The sequence below is a fragment of the Cynara cardunculus genome (assembly GCF_001531365.2).
Source record: "Cynara cardunculus var. scolymus isolate 2C chromosome LG 13, CcrdV1, whole genome shotgun sequence".
Classification (NCBI taxonomy): domain Eukaryota; kingdom Viridiplantae; phylum Streptophyta; class Magnoliopsida; order Asterales; family Asteraceae; genus Cynara; species Cynara cardunculus.
Window position 1 is genome coordinate 6,629,425 of NC_037540.1, and position 21,131 is coordinate 6,650,555.

A 21,131-nucleotide genomic window follows, 5' to 3' on the forward strand; every position below is an offset into this window, starting at 1 on the left:
TCACGTGTAATTGGTAGATAAATCTTTTTTTAGAAGGCCAATTTAACTTTTAAACCAAAATTCAGTTGATTCACCCTTTCGCACACAAAAGACAGTAGGCATTAATATTGCATGGCTGCAGCCCAGATCGAACCTTTCACTATATACAAACTTTTTCTAGGTTCGAATCCTACTAGAGGTCTAGTAGAATCAGAAATTATTGAACAAATAACAAGATCTTAATTTTTTTCCTCAATTTCCAGAATTTGACATTGAAATATGGGGAATAACAATTAGGGTTTCATTCATACCTTACTCCTTAGGGACTTGTTAACTTCCAACAGTGATTGTTCCTGGAACACATTAAAAGTTAGTGTTTTTCTTCTCTAGCTTATTTAATTGAACCCAAATTAGATCATATATAATAATATGTAATGAAATTTATGAGTGGTCACCTGGAATTCGTCCACAGTGCTTACTGTTAGGACGGTACCAAATTAGATCTATATAATAATGTGATGAAATTTATGAGAGTGGCCATCTGGAATTCGCAATAGGACATGCAATGGATCTAAAACAAACAATTCTTAACATAGACCGTACTGCTTCACTTTATATAAAACACAAGAATGCTGGAGTAGATCATATGCAAACCCTTAGCATCTATCATACACCATTCTCATTTTGGAGGACTTCAAAGAGGTCTCTTTCCTGGCCACAGAATTCTAGCCAACCCTGCCCTATATCTAATATCTCTAGCGACTTAACTCGTTTTTGCATTAATGATTACCACCAATTAGCAGTTGTCTTTGTCTCAATTAGTACTTTGAGAGTTTCTTGAAACAATAGCAATAATAGTCTAAGGTTCAAGACTTGCAGTTAACGGTGATGTTTCAAGAAAAGATACCATACGAGTCAAAGTTATAAAGGTTAAATGTAGCGTGTATATTAGTCCAAACCCTATAGAATGTAATAAGCATATAAGGGTAGCCAGTGAGAGAATAAATATTTTGGAAAAAATAAACAATAATATACATATATAGACAATAACCATTTACAAACTTAATAAACCGTAAATACTTACAAAACAATTGCATGTGTTATTTCACACATAAAACAACACGTGTGGAAATGCAGTAGTGTTTCATTCAAGGACTGTTTTGTATATGGAAAAGAAACAATCAATGTATAAGTATTGCATTTGGATGCTGGTAACCGATTTTAAGTTTCTATGAATTATAAAGTGTAAAAGAAAGAGGTTATATATATATATATATGTGTGTGTGTGTGTGTGTGTGTGCGTCTTTTTTTTTGGGATCTAGGATCATATGCGCTGGTTCTTGGTCTCTACCCTAAATCTTATTTCGATTAAAAAATTAAAGAAAATATTTATCTTATTCGAGTTTTTGCAAGAAAAGATTGGCATCTTACTTGTAATTGTATAATGTCATCATCTGTAACGCTCCACCTTACTGGTCCCACAATTATCATAAGAGAAGTAAGTTGCATGTCCCATGGACACATGAATGGTGCCTACCCTCAATTCATTTTGCATGTATTCCCACCTTTCTTACCCACTATGCTAATTGTTAAAGCCGCATGAACATCTAAATAGTAGTTGACAGTGGTACATTTAGCAGATTATAGGGATGCATTTAGCCCATCCCTACCCCAATAGAAAGAACTTAGTGGCTCAAAATAGACGATCTATTACGACAATGGGAGTGAAAACTGTTCGGGAGAAAACTCAAAACACAAAGAACACTTCTTTCTTCAACTTTATTCAAGCAACTCTCTTTGTAAACCCATTGATCTTTGTTTTTCACTTGATAATTACAAACTCAAAGGACCATCTATCTATAGATGAGAGGATCGATCTCAATCACATATCATCTCCCTACTAATTGGTAACACAATTTCCATTGCAAACTTAATAAATAGAAAGACTCTAGATTTTCGTAACTTAATTTCTAGATAATTCTCCATAACAAGAGTTTATACTTGGGCCCCCATAATAACAAATTGATAATCCAACACCCCCTTTAAACTTGTTTTACAAGTCCATTCTAACTTCTAAGTCTTTCAAAATATTCAAACTTGAGCAGCTTGGTGAAGATATTTGTAGTCTGATCTTGAGACCTTACAAACTTCAACACAATCACGGAACACTGGGTTTTTTTGCTAATGCAATAGTTGACTTGTTGTCAACGCAAATCTTTCTTGGCCCTTCTTAAATCAAACTAATATCCTTTAACACATTTCTAAGCCAAACTGCATGATATACACATGAACTAATAGCTACATATTCGGCCCCATAAGTGAACAATGTGACGATTATCTACTTCTTTGATACCCATGTAAAAGTTGTATCTCCGATGAAAAACACACACCCGGTTGTGTTTTTTTTATCATTTATATCTCCACGCCAATCACTATCGCTATAACCATCAAATTTGTATTCATTTGAAGCCGAATAAAATAAGCCAAGATCGATTGCACCTTTAAGATACCGAAGAATCCTTTTGGCAACCTGGAAATGGATAGTTGTTGTCGACTCCATATAGCAATTAACAAGTCTAACAACATACAAGATGTCTGGTCTTGTACAAGTTAAGTAGCTCAAACTTCCAACTTGGCTCTTGATACATGTTGGATCCACTTTTTGTCCTCCTTCATTCTTGGACAACTCCATGTCAAATTCTGATGGAGTACTTATCAACTTACATTTCTTCATTTTGAACTTCTTAAGTATTTCAAGTGCATTGTTTCTTTGGGAGATAAATATACCTTCCTCGTTCCGCTTAACTTCAATCCCAAGACAGTAAGTCATTAAGCCGATGTCAGTCATCTCGAAGTCCTTGGTCATTGTATTCTTGAATTCTTCAAACAAGCTTGGATTACTCTCTATGAAAATTAAAATCCTCCATGTACAAGCAAACAATTAAAATGTCTCCATATTTGACTTTTGTGTAAAAGGCATGTTCATGAGGGCATTTAGTGAAACCCTTGTCCAGGAAGTAAGCATCAATACGACTGTTGCATGCTTATGGTACCTGCTTTAGGCCGTAAAGAGCCTTCTTTAACTTTTGGACCTTATCTCCATTTTCGTTAACTTCATAGCCCAATGGTTGTTGAATATAAACTTCTTCTTCAAGTAATCCATTTAGAAACGCCGACTTCACATCCATCTGATGATCATCCAATGGTTTTGAGCAGCCAATGAAATAATAAGTCTAATTGTCGCAAGTCGAGCAACGGGCACAAATACTTCATCATAATTGATTTTGGATCTTTGACTATAGCCTTTTGCAACTAATCTTGTTTTGGATTTTTCAATTTCTTCTTTTGCATTCTTCTTTGCATTGTAAATCCACTTGACACCAATTGCTTTGTGCCCCTTAGGAAATGAAGCTAATTCCCAAGTCTCATTTTTCACAATTAACTTTTTTCTACATCCATTGCACATCTCCACTTTTCCACCTTTGTTGCTTCCTCAAAACTTATCGGTTTATAATCAGCATATAGACATAAAAACGTGACATCATCCATCGGCTTTGTAGCATCATAAAGATCAGCTATACTCCTCATACTTGGAGTTCGTTCACTCGAACTTCAACTTGAAAACGAGTCTTCATGTGCATCTGATGTTCGTGAAGTAAGTAGGGTAACAAGTTCTTGTTGGGATATCTTCATATTGCTCAGTTGGTGCTTCCTCGTTTTCTTCAAATTGAAAAAGGTATAACATCCTTGTCAAGTCCATAATCCCATTCTCTGTCCTTATCAAAAACAACATCTCGTCTGATTACTTTCTTCTAAATACTTGGATTATACAACTTGAATCCTTTCGAGCTAGTATCAAAGCCGATGAAGATGAAATTTTCACTCTTATCATCTAGCTTTGTTTATCATACATACGGTATTTGAACATGGGAAACACTTCCAAAAACTCTAAGATGAAAAATACTTGGGTGTCTGCTTCTCCATGCTTCTTATGGTGTCATTCCCCAAACAGTTCTTGTTAGAGAACAATATGAAAGATAGAATGCACATGCCTCGACCCAAAATTCTTTTGGCAACTTCTTGCTTTTGAGCATGCTTCTTGTCATATCGAGGATTGTTCAATTCTTATTTTTGGCAACACCATTTCTTAGGGGGGATCTTGGAATTTTCAAAGATCGACGAATTCCATTTTCTTCACAAACTCTTGAAACTCCTTTGAGGTGAACTCTCCTCCTTGATCATATCTCATTGCCATAATCTTGCAGCTACTTTCTTTTTCCATAATGGCTTTGAACTTCTTAAACACTTGGAAGACTTCTAATCAAGAAATACACCCAAGTTTTTTCTTGAATAATCATCAATAAACGAGAGAAAGTAATTACTTTTACCGAGAGAGTTTGGTTTGATTGGACCATATACGTCCGTATGAATAAGTTCAAGTGGCTTCCTCGCTCTTGACTCTGTATCCTTCGAAAAGCTTTTTTTGAATTGTTTCCCAAGTAACCGCCCTTCATATAGTTGCTCGGGTTGGTTGAGATGGGGCAATCCCTTCATCATTGCCCTTTTGAATAATAACTCCAAACCTTCAAAATTGAGATGTCTGAATCTAAGATGCCATAGCCATAATGCATCTTTCTAACAAGCCTTCAAACATTTTGCAACATCTTTTTGAATGTTTAAAGAGAACATTCTATTTTCCGAGATACACCTTTTCTATTAGGTTCCTCCCAATCTCTTATAATGAGATTACAATCCATCATGTGAATTTTGTAGCCCTTTTCTAAGAGTTGTCCCATGCTCAAAATATTACTTTTCATATTGGGGACATATAGACATTTGAGCTTAAATGATGGCTATCATACTTGGCACGAAAGAGAATATCACCTTCTCTCTTAATGATACTTTAGAATTATCTCCTAACGTGACATTGCCAATACACGACTCATTAAGCTTCATAAACATGTTTCTCTTTCCACACATATGGTTTCTAGCACTGGTATCGAGATACCATATATTTTCATGGTCTTCGATGCTATCTTTGTGTGTTAGTTGTAACGTTCCTCTTTCCTTGGCCTTTACCTCCGCCATAATTAGCTTTCTCTTTAGGTTTATAGCTCGGAACTCTACACTCTAAAGCATAATGCCCGTACCTTTGACAATTGTAGCATTGAACTTGAGATTTGTCAAACCTCAAGTTTGAATAACTTCCTCTTCCATGACCTCTTGATGAGCTTTCTTCCTAGCCCAACCATGTCCACAACCACGGCCTCGTCCTCGACTATTTTGGATTTTGTCATGCCATTGATTGCCTTCTTTCTCCTTGAGTTGTAACTTGAAGAGTTTCTCAGTGATCCCATGTTTTTCTTCGTAAGCTTGCAACGATCCTTCTAGTTGCTCGATCATCATTTCTGCCATATCTTTAGTTTCTTCAATCTCTCCACAATAAACTTAAACTTGGGATCTAGTGAATGAAGTATCTTATCCATGATTCTCACATCTTACAACTTTTCACAAATGTTCTTATATTGATTAGAGACCGCTTATACTCTTGCTACATAATCTGAAATAGACTCGGATGACTTCATATGCAACGATTCAAGTTATCCTCTTAATGTTTGAAGACCTAACTTTTTCACTTGTCCGACTCCTTTATGGGAAGTTTGTAACTTTTCCGATGCTATTTTGGCAGATCTTGCACTTGAAACCTTCTCGAAGCCATCATCATCTAAGGCTTAGTAGAAGAAAGAGAGTTTTCTTGTCCTTGTTTCTCATATCTTTTAAATTATCCTTTTGTGCATTGCTTGAAGTGGCCTCATTTTCAGGCTCAATAAAGCCTCTCGCTATCATGTGCACCCAATTGAGCTTTCATCTTGTTAACCATACTTTTGATTAATTTCTTGAATCCCCAATTAGTATGATGAAGAGAAATTCTTTTCTGACGTAGAAGATCGGTCTAAGCTGCAATCACAGAGCATAATAAGAATTCTCTAAACCAATACCATCACCATAGCTCTTTGTTGGAGAGAAAACTCAAAACACAAAGAAACACTTCTTTCTTCAAACTTTATTCAAGCAACTCTCTTTATAAACTCATTGATCTTTGTTTTTCACTTGATGACTACAAACCCAAAGCATCACCTATTTATAGGATGAGAATCAATCTCAATTACATATCATACCCCCTATTAATTACAACACAATCTCTAATGCAGACTTAATAAATAAAAAGACTTTAGATTTTCATAACTTATTTTCTAGATAATTCTTCATATCAAGAGTTTATACTTGTGCTCCCATGATAATAAGTTTATAATTCAACTAATCTATTTTTTGAATTGAGTATTTTTTTTAGACTATACATCAAAAGATACAATGATTACTATGAAACAAAAAAGCATAAGCTTAATTAAACTATTATAACTTTATTAAATACAAGTTTAATTTTCAAAAGCAAATAAAAACAACTAATAATGCATGTACGGATGGAGTTGATATTTTGTGGGGATTACCTTCTGTTGTAAATCTGAAAGTTGGTCAAGCATATGCTGATTCTACAATTAACATTTGGACAACGTCAATACTATGCCCAAGAAAAAAGAGAAGGCACAAGAAACCTTGAAGTCTAGTACCCATTGAAATTGATGTACCTTGGTCGACCGGACTTGCCTGAGTGACGAATCCAGTTGACGCTCAAGCTGGTCAAGTTCCTTTGATCCCAACCGCTCTAATTCTTCTCCAAGATAATGCCTGTGTGGACAATATATATTCATTAGTTAGTAACAAGATCCTAACAATAAGGATATATAAACATAGGATGGACCCCAAGGAGGAGACCTGCCATATGTAGGAAATTGGTCGAAATAGCCATTTCACCCTCCTAAATTGGCATTCTAGTTATTCCTCTCCTTGAATTATTCAAATGTCACTACCTACGCAAGTCCCACCTCTCACACTTGCGGACCTAGCTAAAAGACAAAAAAATGCAGATTCAACCCAGGTCCGCGATTGTGACGGTACCATTTGCTAACCTAGGTTGAATTTGAATTTTTTTGTCTTTTAACTAGGTCCGCAAATACGGCTGCAAACGAACCGAACGAACATGAACAGAGACTTGTTCATGTTCGTTCGTTTAACTTAACCGAACAAACGAATGAACACGAACGGTAAACGAACGAAAATCTTTGTGTTCGTGTTCGTTCGTTTAGAAATCAGGTGTGTTCGTGTTTGTGTTCGTTTATGTTCGTTCGTTAACATGCTAAACGAACGTAAACGAACGGGTTAAACGAACATAAACGAATGGACTAAACGAACATAAATAAACATTATTTGAATTCAAGTAAATAAACAAAAGATTATATATTAAATTTAATATATACACGAACATAAACGAACAAATATAAATGAACGTAAACGAATGGTAAATGTACGAATGTTCACGAACATAAATGAACGAACGGGACTCTTGTTCATGTTCGTTTGTTTAACTAAACGAAGAAAAAAAATTGTTCATGTCCGTTCATTTATTAAATAAACGAACATAAACGAACTTCCCGCCGAACAGTTCATGAATGGTTCGCTGCACGTTCGGTTCGTTTACAGCCCTATCCGCAAGTGAGGGAGGTGGTAGTGACATTTGAACAAATCAGGAAGAAAAATGACTAGAAAACCAATTTATATGAAATGAATATTATTTTGACCGATTTCCCGCCATATGTTTCATGCTAGATTTAGTTCATGCAAAATAATTCAGCCTCCTAGATCTCCCATTATATATCCATCAATCACATGTACATTATGAATAATAAATGCATAGAGTCCCTGGATGTAACCAAAAATACCTCTGAGATTGTTGCTGGATATCAACTTTGGCTTTAAGCTTTAAATATTCCTGGTAGCTGCTCTGCAAGGTTCACGCCAATAATTAGTCATAGTATTTATTATCTCTGTAATAAAATCGGGTTTATATGATATAAAAAATGTTTAAATGTCATAATAGATTTCTTTATAAGACTTAAGGTTATTACAACCGAACAATTATGCGTCTTGTGTAAAGCGTTGCAAAAAGTTAATTGGACGCTTTTGGAGTCTAGTTTTAACAAGTTTTTCAGGATACTTTAAAAATAAAATGTCGTATTAACTTTTTTACAGGATATCTTTTTTTCTATAAACATGTATTTTTTAAAACACTTTTGTAATCAATATCATATAAACAAATAGTAGAACGTTTTATTTCAAAAAGTGTGCGGTTACCAAAAAGTGTTACTTTAACTATTTGACTGGAAATAAAATAAAACTAATATAAGAAGACCCAATACACAGTAGAGCAAGATTCAAGATAGAACCGCTACCTGTGCATCTTGATCTTGATGGTTAGCTTCCATTGCACCATAACTGCATCTTTGGTACCTTTCAAGAGTCTTGGACATGCTAGATAACAAGTAGAGTCAGAGATGCTGAATTTGATTGTAGTTGCAATGTTCTTCTTGAAATTGGGCTACATCTTTTTGCCCATTTGAGCAATAAACTTTTCTAAGGGGTGTTTAACAGGTTGTTTGGATGCACCACTGCACCATGTGCTTCTTTTCTGGTTTAAATCAAGTTGAAGGCTGTGAATATTTATGGACCTAAAAACATAATTGGTTATAGCTTTTATCTTTAAATGACCAAACTCAAAAAGTTTATTATCATCATGCTTTTTTTAATCATGCATTGTAAGATCATCATAACAACCATGCATGGTCACTTTCAACTAAAATACGTACTACATTGCTTCATCTCCAACTATTAAAGAAATTGGGTTTTGATGGTCTTAGTCTCAAATAATTGGTACCATCTCCATTAGGGATTTCTATGATTCTTTAATTACTTCAGCCTTTAGTTATCTTCACCAATAAACTCTAGGTGGTCCTTTATGCTGCTTTTCATAGTTATTGTATTTTTTGGCAAAAAACTGATTTTCCTTGGCATTCAAGAAAATTATTGCGCGTTTGAGTACAACCGAAGCATAGATCCTTAATCACATAGCTAATCAAGTTGATCCTCCTTTGATCCAAGTTTTCTTCCACCAAGAAATGTTGAAGGATAGTTTATGATTAAAGATCAATGTTGTAAGCCAATGTTAATTTTTTATAACTTAACGACCACCTTCAGAGCTTTACCCTATCTTCGCTCAATCGGAGATCCAAGAGGCCATGAGGGCCAGTCCCCTTCCCTTTGTCCAATTCTCCCTATGTGATATGCACGGGATACTATTCTTGACTTAACCCCCTTTCTCTAGAGTCCCCATCGATATCCTCTCCACCAAATTCTGATCTCCTCCTCCCATTCAATCAATGTCGTCTTGTCTGCTTTGGGCTTCTTCATTCGTGACTGGCAACAAGCTATGTTCTGTTCTAATCACTATTACCTTCCATCTCTTCGAGCATTCGAAGATGAATCAACTCCATGAAATTTATCTTTCTATCTATCAGTGAAGACTGAATTTAGGATTTTACACAAGGGCACTCCGTTCAAGCTTCTCACTTGAGGAGCACTCTCTGCTCTGAGCTTACAGATTTATTGCTTTTATCTAGCTGGTGTTGAAGTTGTAGCAAGCGAGAGGGGGCGAGCGAGATGCTACCAACCTGATCCCATCTTTCCATAAAGTCAGGGGTTCTAGCCCTCATATAACATATAACATATATGATTGATTCGTACAACCATACCTTTGTGTTTGGTAAGAGCTTAATCGGTCTTATAGGGGCTGATTAGCTCAGCTAATATACCACACTGCTATTCACTCAGTCATTACTTTTCCCCAACTGCCCCTCTCTCCAAAACATGCCGACCATCGTTCTCCAGCTTTGATTGTTCGATGCATCCTCCATCTCGCACAACTTCAATTGTTCTTGCTCACACAGCTTCGATAGAAAGAGGGAGTTCGGCTAGAGAGAGATCAGGGAGGCAAGCCAAAGAGAGGGGAGGCGAGAGAGATCAATGAACGAGTTACGGGAGGCAAGCTGAGGAGAGGGGAGGCGAGAGAGAGATCAGTGAGGCAAGCCAAAGAGAGGGGAGGCGAGAGAGAAGAGATCGGTAAGACAAGCTGAAGAGAGGGGAGGCGAGAGAGAGATCGATGAGCGAGTTCAGGGAGGCAAGCCGAAGAGGGAGGTGAGAGAGATCGATGTGAGAGATCGGTGAGCGAGATAGAGAGAGTTTGGGGAGGCAGCCATCAATAGACAACATTATTTTATGACTTTTATAATTTTATAACTTTTATAATTAAAATTCGTTTACTCAATATTTTTATCAAACACTACAAAAATAGACAGGGGTAAAATGGTTATTTTTGACATTCAGACGGTTTATTCAGCACAACAACCGAATAATAACTTATATGTTATCACAGTGACAACCATATCAATACAAACATCTTTATCTATATAGGTCTTAATAGAAAATGAACCGAACAACCCCTTAATATCTTCCTCTTCTTGTACATAAAGGGAGTAAATATCCACGTTTGTGCACATGCACACGCACACGCACACGCACATGTACATAAAGGGAGTAAATATCCACGTTTGTGCACATGCACATGCACACGCACACGCACATGTACATAAAGGGAGTAAATATCCATGTTTGTGCACATGCACACGCACACGCACACACACATATATGCACACATGTATACATAGACACACACATATATAGAAGGGGGGGGGGGAGAGGATCAAACGAGAACAAATGTAAAAATAATTAAATACAAGAACCACCAAATCAAATTTGATTTTGAATTGGAATCACATGTGATTACAAACCACGATCAACGCATGGATGTAAACTAGTCGAACATGATCATATGTGATTTTAGACAAAAGTAACCTACTCCTATATGTAGACACACACACACACACACACACATATATATATATATATAGAGAGAGAGAGAGAGAGAGAGAAAGAGTGTGTGTGTGTGTATGTGTGTTGGATTCATAAAATTAGAAATGTGGCAAAATAAGAGGCCACGATAACAAACGAATCAAACGTACACTCTTAGTTGGTTACTATTGTTGTTTAAACATGACTCTATATGTGGGTATACATAATAGTAGGTTGAAATTGAAAACCATATATATTTTGAGAACTTGAAAACAAACTATTCATGATAAATCTTGTGATAGTTATTTATCATGGAAGTTTCTTATACCGAAAATATACTATAAAAATGCATGCCATTCATGAATCATGTACATGCATGATATTTATGATTATTCATCATACATAAAATAGTTGGTTCTCATATTCTCAAAATATTTATGCTTCTAATTTGAAATTTTCCCAATATACATGCATATATATACACATACATATACATACACACACACATATATATATATATATATATGTTTATGATATATATACATATACACACACATACATAGACATAAATACACACAAACATATATACAGTTATATAATATCTATAAATACAGATGTGAAACAGCTCCAATAACTAATGGGTTGGAAAGTAGCAAAACTTAAAATGGTCATAAGTTTTGATCTATTTAGAGTTAGAGGACCCACAAATTAAGCTCATGTTGGTTTCGGTGTCATAACAAATAGCCTCAGTTTGGCCCTACTTTTGACCAAAAGTTCTTCATTAGGATCCCCGCTTGAATGTATTTCAAAGACTTTTTTCATGATTTTCTGATTGATTGGTTTCAAATAATTAGATCGTGTAAAACTAATAAATATTTTCTCATTTCCATGTTTCTATTTAGACAAGAATCAATTATGTTTAATTTTTTGTTATTATATTTTGCAATTTATGGTCACCATCTAAAATATATCCGCATTGAATGATCGAATTTAGTAAATTCCAAGTATTGGATAATAACATATTTTCTCAATGACATGTGTAAACAGCTCATGTATGTGTGTTCTTACTTCCATTTTACCTCATATAGACATGTATATATATGTGTATGCATATGTATATGTATGTCTTTATGTGTGTATATACACATATATGTGTGTATGTATATATGTATATATATATATAGAGAGAGAGAGAGAGAGGTGAGTTTTTGTTAGTCAATTCATTTGTGTTGACTATACAAATTCTTTAAACCAATAAAAATCAATCTAGAACAAAGGTTCATAGTTTCATGTGTAATTAATTATTGGGATGAAAATAGTAAGTTTATGTTGTGTATTACTTTAATGCATTTTAAAAGGAGTTACATTAATTACTCCTTGAATTAAGTCATTTTAATATTCTCAAGGTGTTGTAAGTTATAGTGTTTGTGATTTTTCATACATGAATGTATTTTGAGAAAAATCAATAACACTTCAACAATCAACATCCTTAATTGAACGAGTTCTTTGAGTCTGGTTATAGATGATCAACATGAACATAGTAACTGTCAATACATGAACGCACACTAAATGTTTAAAAATGAACATTGTTCACATTGACAACTTGTTCATTGGTGACCATATATATTATATATATATGGTTGATATCACGTGAGACTAGACTGTTTTTGTGAGACTCATGAGACCACTTTTTTACACTTTAAACTTCACAATACAACACTGTAAAGGTAAAAAAAATCCAAATTTTCACAGCAAAAACAATATGAAGATTACCTTTCATTGTGTTTTGATGTGAACTTTCAAGTATAAAAAACTGGTCTCACAGGTCTCATAAAAACATATTGGTCTCACATGATCCCAAATTTCTCTCTCTCTCTCTCTCTCTCTCTCTCTCTATATATATATATATATATAGTTACGTTCAAAAGAAAACGTGGTAAATTTGATAGAAAGTGAGAAGTTTAATATCATATATGCTTGCATTCATGATATGCATGTTTAATGATATATGACTAAACACATGTTGCTTTGAGAACACATAGTTTGTTTAAGTCACGTGCATCCCCTTTAGATGTGTTTAATTATATATAACTAAGCACGCTTATCACGTGTAATCATATATATTTTGTAACTTCCCTCAAAGTACTTGAATTATCGCATGATTCTTTCTCTATATGTATATATCTACACTTATACTATTTGCATGTATGTAGACAGTGGATTATACATGGAAAGAAGTACGGAGTGTCTATTCTTCGAAATTATTTTCTTTCTTCACTATATATTTTTAAGGGCCCACCTTTCGATCTTTCATTTGTCTTGTTTACATCAACCAAATGGAAGACATTATATTCTAATATTATATTTACTTTTTCTCATAATCTAAGATTGCATTGATGGAATGATAATGTCTGCTACCAATAAAAGATGGAGGTTCAAGAAAAAATGGTTTAGAATGTAAGAATAAATAATTGATATGTTAATTATAAGTAAAAAGGAATTCAATTTGTTTCAATAATTGTTTATAATTTGTTTTTGTAAATTATTTATAATAATGAAATTCAATTCCATTTAAAATTCTACAAATCAAATATACCGAAGATTTCAAATTCTTTCAAATCCAAATCCTTATATAAAATCCAATTTAAATCCTTCAAAATCATTCTATCAAATCAAACGTCTCTTAAGATTTAACTTGCATTATAACGTGTTATGGCTTTACGACACATTACAATGCATTATCTTGTAAGGTGTTGTGTTACTTTGATATATAATTTGAGCAATAAATGATAATTATAAGTACTGAGACATAGGATTTAAATAAACATAAAAAGAAAATTTAAAAACTAAAACATTAAACAAGTAAATAGTTATTCGCATTCCCCTGCACGAAAAGCCGAACACGAATTCTTTGAAAATTGAAAAAAGTAATGGGCCATTAGAGATTCAAGATATTTAATCTCACTCTTGACAGTACTTTTTATAAGCTCTACATATTTAGTATCAACGATTCTTATTTCTTTTTTAATTTTATTATTTTATAAGAATTCAATTTGTTCTAAGTATTATTTAAAACACTAGCATATACAAGCGTGGGTGGATGTGTGTATGCCGCCTTAGAGCACACTTTGAAAAACGCCGTGGCCTCGACGTAACTCGTAAGGCTTGAGACTTGACCTCGCCGCCACGTAATGGCTCACATCATTTAGATCCTAGTCTCTCTCTCTCTCCACACACACACGTATGTATATATATATGTATATATATATATATATATATATATATCTTCAGAAAGTTCCCCACTAATTTCAATCTAAAAAGTTAGAAGTCAGGTTAAAAAGATGCTACTTGCATGGTTTGCTTGGATAAAACCATGTTGATGATTGTTTACTTAAATATACAAATAATAAGCTTAATGCACCTCACAGGCGTAATGATTTTTCATATGCATGTTTGAATTTGCTTGTTCAAATTGCTGAATATAAATGGTATAATCCATACTTTTCTATGTGAAACTTATTATGCCAAAAAAATGTCACTCTCCGGAGTGCCTACATTTGGACCGATCCATCATGGAGGTAAATCGTGTGTCCAAGGGGAGGTGAATCATCAAGTGGTATCTAAAGTCGAACCTTAAACCATTCTCGAAGATGTTCACCTCTTTACTCGCTTGATCAATGTCGTGGAGGCATCTTCTATGTAAGCTAACTATTAATACTTTAACAAAAGATAAATGTTTCACTTCTAGTGTAAATGCCCAGAAAGAAACTATATCTCGTGTGCATGCATTTATTCTTTGATATTAACCATTGATAAGTTTTAAGCATCAAACTTATAGTTATCGTAAACTAACTATTATACTTGTTAAAATGTAAAACAAACACTAAAAGATACAAGAGTAAGCAGTTAATGTCAATAACTTGTTTGTGATAATTAATACCCATTAAGCAACTCTTCATGGATTTCTCATTCTACTTAAACCAACCAAATGGACCATAGTTTTTCTAATATTTTTTTACCAAAAATAATTAACCTTACAATCGAAATAAAGTTAATAGCATACAAAACAAACAGGAAAACAATCAAAATGACATGGTAGAAAACTCTATCTCTACAAAAGTAAGCATGCAGACAGAAATTGATTTGAAAATCATACACATCTTATAATGAGGATGGACTTATATATAGTAAATATACTAACATATACTAGTATATTGTAGTTATCATTGGTTTCTTGGTTAGTTCATTGTTTTTCATATACGATGTCTTGTGTTCAAGTCTTTTATTGCAAAAAACTTCAGAAATATAATAAATCTGAAATTAAAAGTTAAAAACTAAAACAATAACTCTAACAAGATTGAAACTCATGTTTGGGGTGGAAGAAAAGTCTTGCAAACCAACTCTACCAAGGAAAACTTGTGTCCTTATTGTAGTTTCAAAATATATACGATGACACACAACAAATTGATACAACGACACTTTTCACGACCCTATAATTTTTTATTATACGATGGAGGAATGAAACAGTGGCACGTGTCGTCACTGTATTATAGAGTACGTCGACTTCTAGTTTGGTGATCAAACTAGGGTTAATTATGCCTAGAGAAAAGAGTAGGGATATATATGGCTCGAGATGGAATCTTATTTTCTGCACTTGAATTCAGCGTCGAGTCTATTTTGTTAATTATCTTGATGATTTCTTTGTCAATGTTGTCAGGTAGCCCTATTTTATATTCACTCACTACTATAATTCAGTATAACACATTCTTGTTCATGGTTCTAGCATCTCTTGATGTAAATTTTAGAAAAACGAACACCATGTTTTAAACCTCCTTCTCTACTAGGATAGAATCACCCACCACAGGTAGTAAAATGAAAAAACTAGTACTTCTTCATTCTCATGGTAGAGGAACCTATACTTGTTCCATCTGAATGAATCATATGCTATAGAGTAGTCAGTTGAAACTGTTTGCTTCCTGATTCAGTTTGTTCAATTATTTTACAACTGTATTTCATCATACATACAAATTAAGAAATTGGATACTAATAAAAGATTGTTTCCGACCCATGACAATGAAAATGGCTTTCAATTATAGATGACATTAAACAACCACTGTTGACAAACCGCTGGAAATTTACATGATCTATAACTATAAGTGTAGGCTTCAACCTACAACACCTATCTGTTTGATATTTTTCATGTTTCATATATTTTTTGTGATCATTTATTGTCCCGGGTGCCAGTGGATTGATTATCTAGGGTCAAGCTCTTATATGGCTTATGGTGACACTTACTAATTTAGGGTCAAGCTCTGCTTTCATTGTAATTTACATGGCTAATTAATGTATGTATTTTTGTGCGTATGTTGCAGTTATGTAATATATATTGCACATATCAGCTTCAGTTTGATGATTAGTGCAACAAAGTAGGCTTATGGGCAAATGTTTTGGGTCTTTGTAATCTCTTCCGCTAGCTTTTTAATGCATTGTCGTTTCCACAAAAAGAGGCTTATGCGCAAAGACAACTAGACATTTAACATAGTAAACCTGTAGGGGTATTCGCAAGGGTATGGTATGCTTTCTCTGGGATCATATTTCATATTTAGCAATTGACAATATGAAAACCAGGAGATAGATTATGACACTTGGTTAGTACCGTAATTGAAATTGATAAATTTTAGGAAGCCAGCTAGCTTATATATATATATATATATATATATATATAGAGAGAGAGAGAGAGAGAGAGAGAGAGATGATGTTTCAAATGCAACATATCTTATTTGTATAACCAATGCAACACAATCAATTGGGATATTTATGAAAATGACGAGTGTTCATTTATTATGATTTGAATATTTACGGAAGATGATTGAAGTTCATTAATAATGATCAACGCTTTATATTATGAAACAATCAAGATATTTACGAAATCACATATTCATTAGATTAAATGGGCGGTTAAGATTGAGCTGCAACGGTTGTACAAGTTGGATAGGTTGTATAATAACCCAAACCAAACGACCTGGTGGTTGGGAGAATAAGATGTAGAAAATTTGACCTCTACCCCTAAGAGTAAAACGATTGTTTCCGTGAGAACACCCATCTTCTGACAATTTCCTATTACTGTTGATTCATTTGTGTGTGTTCATGCCTTGTGTTTGTCACTAGTTTCAAGTTTAATCTTTTATGATTTCGATGACAAGATCAAACTAAAAAAGAACCAAAATCTAATCATTAACGACTAAGGATTGTGGTATGCTTTTCTCCTTTTGTAAGGAAGATAGTGAAATATGGTGAAGCCACTTCTCTTTATGGCTTTGCATCTGGTGGAGTTATGAACTTATGATCCAACATTTTGGCCAAAAGAGGATATATTCATGGGAAGAAGAGCCTGCAAAAAGTGGCTTGCTGTTGTAAAAGGTCCTGAGATCATATTGGGAAATGAATTGCAAAGTAGGATAAACGAGGGAGCCTTCTTGTTGTTTTCTACTTATGTTTACTGCATTGTATATGGTCCACATTGATGCATACTGTGTTACATGCACATTTTCACGCTGTGTATCTTCATTGATCCCATTACCACCCCATTAGATACATAAGTTGTGTTTGCCTCTAATATATATGTGTGTGTGTGTGTGAACAAGTCGTATATTTTATTGTATTTTACGTTTGAAGGATTTTTTGTTGCTTTTTGGTGATTCTGTATGTTTCACGGAATATATATTTGGAGTTATGTGAGCAAGAGGAGCCTCATGTGGCCATAAATTCGGTTGGCCAAATCCTGCATATGTACATAGGGGAGAGTGAATTAAACCTGATATGGTGAGTGCATAGCATACGTACTATGTTAGCTGCCAGTGGCCTGAGCGTAATGTAGAGGGAGTTCATGAGGCCAGATAATGGGATAGCGGGAATCCGATCTATGTACACTAGATGTGCCCTCCGATCTTTGTACACTAGATGTGCCCTATGTATAGTAGCATAAAGGGGACAATGTGCAAGTGAATCAAAACTTATCCAACCTAGTGGCATGCATAGGAATCAACACCAAATTTTGATGACTTCCTGAGCAATTTTAGTTTGTCTACTTGACACTAGGTTTTTGAATTAAGAGTTTTACAATTAGGAACTATATTCCATTATTTTAACATTACCTCAGGTCATATACTATCTGTTAGTTCTCCCTTGTTCCAAGTCTCGATTCGGTTGGACTTGGAATGGAGCAATTAGCATCTGCCGACACCAAAAGCAGTTGAACAACTTTCTTTTGTTACACGTAGGTTCACCAAGGTTGAAGGTGGATGAAGTCGGATGCTAGAATCGAAGATAACTTAAGACACACATAATAACTAATTAACTGGTTTTAATTCTAAGGGAGACATCATTTATATTGTTTCTTTTACTAATACATATCATCTAATTTCTTACTAACTGATGTAGTTTATGAGACAAAACCAATTTGTAAACCATCACTCAATTGGAAATTTATTAGACCAAAACGTTTGTTTTTTACCCAATCCACATGGATGTGAGCTCTCACGAAGTTTGTAGCTTAATTAGGAAAGATCACCCTAGGACACACAATATTAGGTACTTAACATTAATTAGCTTAAGATCCAAAACTAACATAATCATAAGTCTGATGGACTCCCATCACAAAAGCCCTACTATCAACAAAAATTATTGCTGAATTTCGAATGATGAACCGTGTTATTTTATGCTTGAAAATATGACTCTATATCCCTAAATATGAAAGCTACTACTATGATGCTAACAATATCTTTTTTGTTTATACACAGCTCTTTTCCAAGGAAAAAAATTGCAGCTTTATTATCTAAAGTCACTCTATGCAAATTTGAACTTGAACATACTTTTGCAACCATTGGACAAATATTCTGACTATGATTTTCTTTCTTGACTCAGATCTCAATTTTATTAACTTTTGGTAGCAAAAATTGTAGATAAAGAGTATATAGATTCGTTATTTAATGTGTAATAACAAGGATCATCACAATACGAAGAAAAACAAGAAGAAAGGCAGGTAAAATTCAAAAAAAAAAAAGCATATGAACTAGAACCCAGTAACTAGTTTCTATTGAACATATTTTTGTACCAGTAATTCCTATTATTATAAGCTATCAGAAGAAAGAAGAACACCTGAATGGTCCTCTAGTGGTTACCTAAATGCATTTTATTATCCTTAATTGTTTTTCCCTATAAATAGCTTATTTTTTTTCTTTTATTAAGCGGATCTTCTGCAATTTCAATTATTCAAAAGAGATTATGAAATAAATAAAATGAAACAAGCATAAAAGTTTTGCAAATATATAGAATTTATGATTGTAACTGTATGTATATGTATGGGGGGAAGAGAGAGAGAGAGAGTACCTAGGGCCGCTGCAGAACTCATACAGCTTGCCACCATTAGAGAAGATGATAAGAGCAACTTCAGCATCACAGAGCACAGAGAGCTCATAAGCCTTCTTCAGTAATCCATTTCTTCTTTTTCCAAATGTCACCTGTCGATTTATCTTGTTCTCTATCCTTTTGAGCTCAACCCTTCCTCTACCCATTATTTTTTGGCTATTTTTTCGATTAATTAACTGGAAACATAAAAATAGATGCATACATGTTCGAATATAGTTAGATAGATGGATGGATTTTCCCTATTGGAATAAATCTCGTGCAGATGGTTGTACCTAGTAATAGATTTCTTACCTTTCTTTCTTTCTTCTTCTTCCCTTCACTTGTCGGCAGCAGAACCTGTTCCTTTGTGGGTAGTTCTTAGGTTCCTTGTACTTTTCTTGATAGGAATTACTTCCTTAAATTCCCACAGAAAATAAATACCATCCATTATTTGAGTTGTATATATGTGTGCATTTCTGTATGCATATACATATATAATCAATAAAGTTGATGGATATCATATTTTTGACATGTTAGACCACTAGAAAATGACAGGTGAGTCGGACAGTTTTTTTACAATATGGTTGGTTAAAGAAAAAGGAAAATAACTTTAATTATGATGCATAAGACATATTGTCGATCGTTATTTTGCCTTTCTTTTTGTCTTAGTTTCCGTTAAGTTTCTCATTTTACCATCAACTAGAAATGGATGGTTTTCGCATTGCTTAATTAATAGCAGACCATCGTTTATAGTTCATCATCAATTTGTTGCTTTATTTTAATGATCTGAATTAATTACCATACTCAATGATGTTGTAGTTTCAAAGAACTCTCAAATTTTGTTGGAATTTACGAACAACATAGGCATTCCCTTTTAAGTAATTGGGACATAGGTTATAATTCATCGGTCTAATGGTCAGTTTTCAAAGACTCGATTTAGGGGTCGTTTACTTAAATGTTTATCTGGTAAGCGTTTAATGTTAGGAGTCATCACTATAATCTATTTTATCGGGTAAGATTGTAGTACATCAAAGTGGTATCTTATGCAGCAATTTACCCGGTAAGCACTTACCTGGGTAAGAGTCGTCACTCTCACTTACCGAGTAAGACTCTCCATCTTTATCATAGTTCTTACTGGGTAAGATTTTTGACCCTTGCCATGTTCATCCGGTAAGGAAAATTACTCGGTAAGCACTTACCAAATAAGCGTTTAGTAAACGATCCCTTAGTAACCATTTGTTTATTGTTTAACGAGTTTAGCCATCTGTAATCCGGTTGATGCCGTGTACTCTGTTATTAGCTAGCTCCTCGCTAGTTCTCTTGCTCTCTTAATAAATTGCTCTTTTGCGGTCCAAAAAAAACGAATTATTAACTAGTTGAGTCATATAAGTATGTTTGTTTACTTAGGGTATCACCAATCCACCACTAAAAATACTAAAATGTGGGTGTGTTTAACTTCAACCCAACACTATAAACTCTAACAGAAATGAAGGTAAAAAAAACGTTGTTATCTATATTTGGAGGTCAGAAATTTGGCATATATTTATAAAATATTAATATTATATTGAGGTCGTTTAATTTACATATCCAATCATTAGTATAAACTATACAAACCAATTTCAATCTTGATCATCTAGTCTAATGAATATTTGATTCATATGGATATCTCGATCGATTGTTTTCTAATATAAAACGTTGATCATAATAATTAATAAATGAACTCTAATAATATTTCATAAATATTCAAATCATAATAAATAAACTTCTATCATTTCTATAAATATCTCAATTAATTGGTTTCCATAATTTTTACTAATATGTGATTTACGAACAATCAGGTCTCTCTCTCTCTCTCTCTCTCTCTCTCTCTCTCTCTCTCTCTCTCT

General features: G+C 34.0%; 1 protein-coding gene across 1 annotated transcript; it reads right to left on the bottom strand.

Annotated features, from left to right (window-relative positions):
• Window positions 1-284: 284 nt before the first annotated feature.
• On the bottom strand, window positions 285-19,412 carry LOC112525117 (MADS-box protein 04g005320). Its single transcript, XM_025135079.1, has 6 exons — window positions 19,228-19,412; window positions 8,328-8,406; window positions 7,818-7,879; window positions 6,627-6,726; window positions 6,489-6,530; window positions 285-332 (listed from the first exon to the last, which is right to left on the bottom strand). The coding sequence occupies exons 1-6, from the start codon at window positions 19,410-19,412 to the stop codon at window positions 285-287; spliced, it is 516 nt and encodes a 171-aa protein (XP_024990847.1).
• Window positions 19,413-21,131: the final 1,719 nt, after the last annotated feature.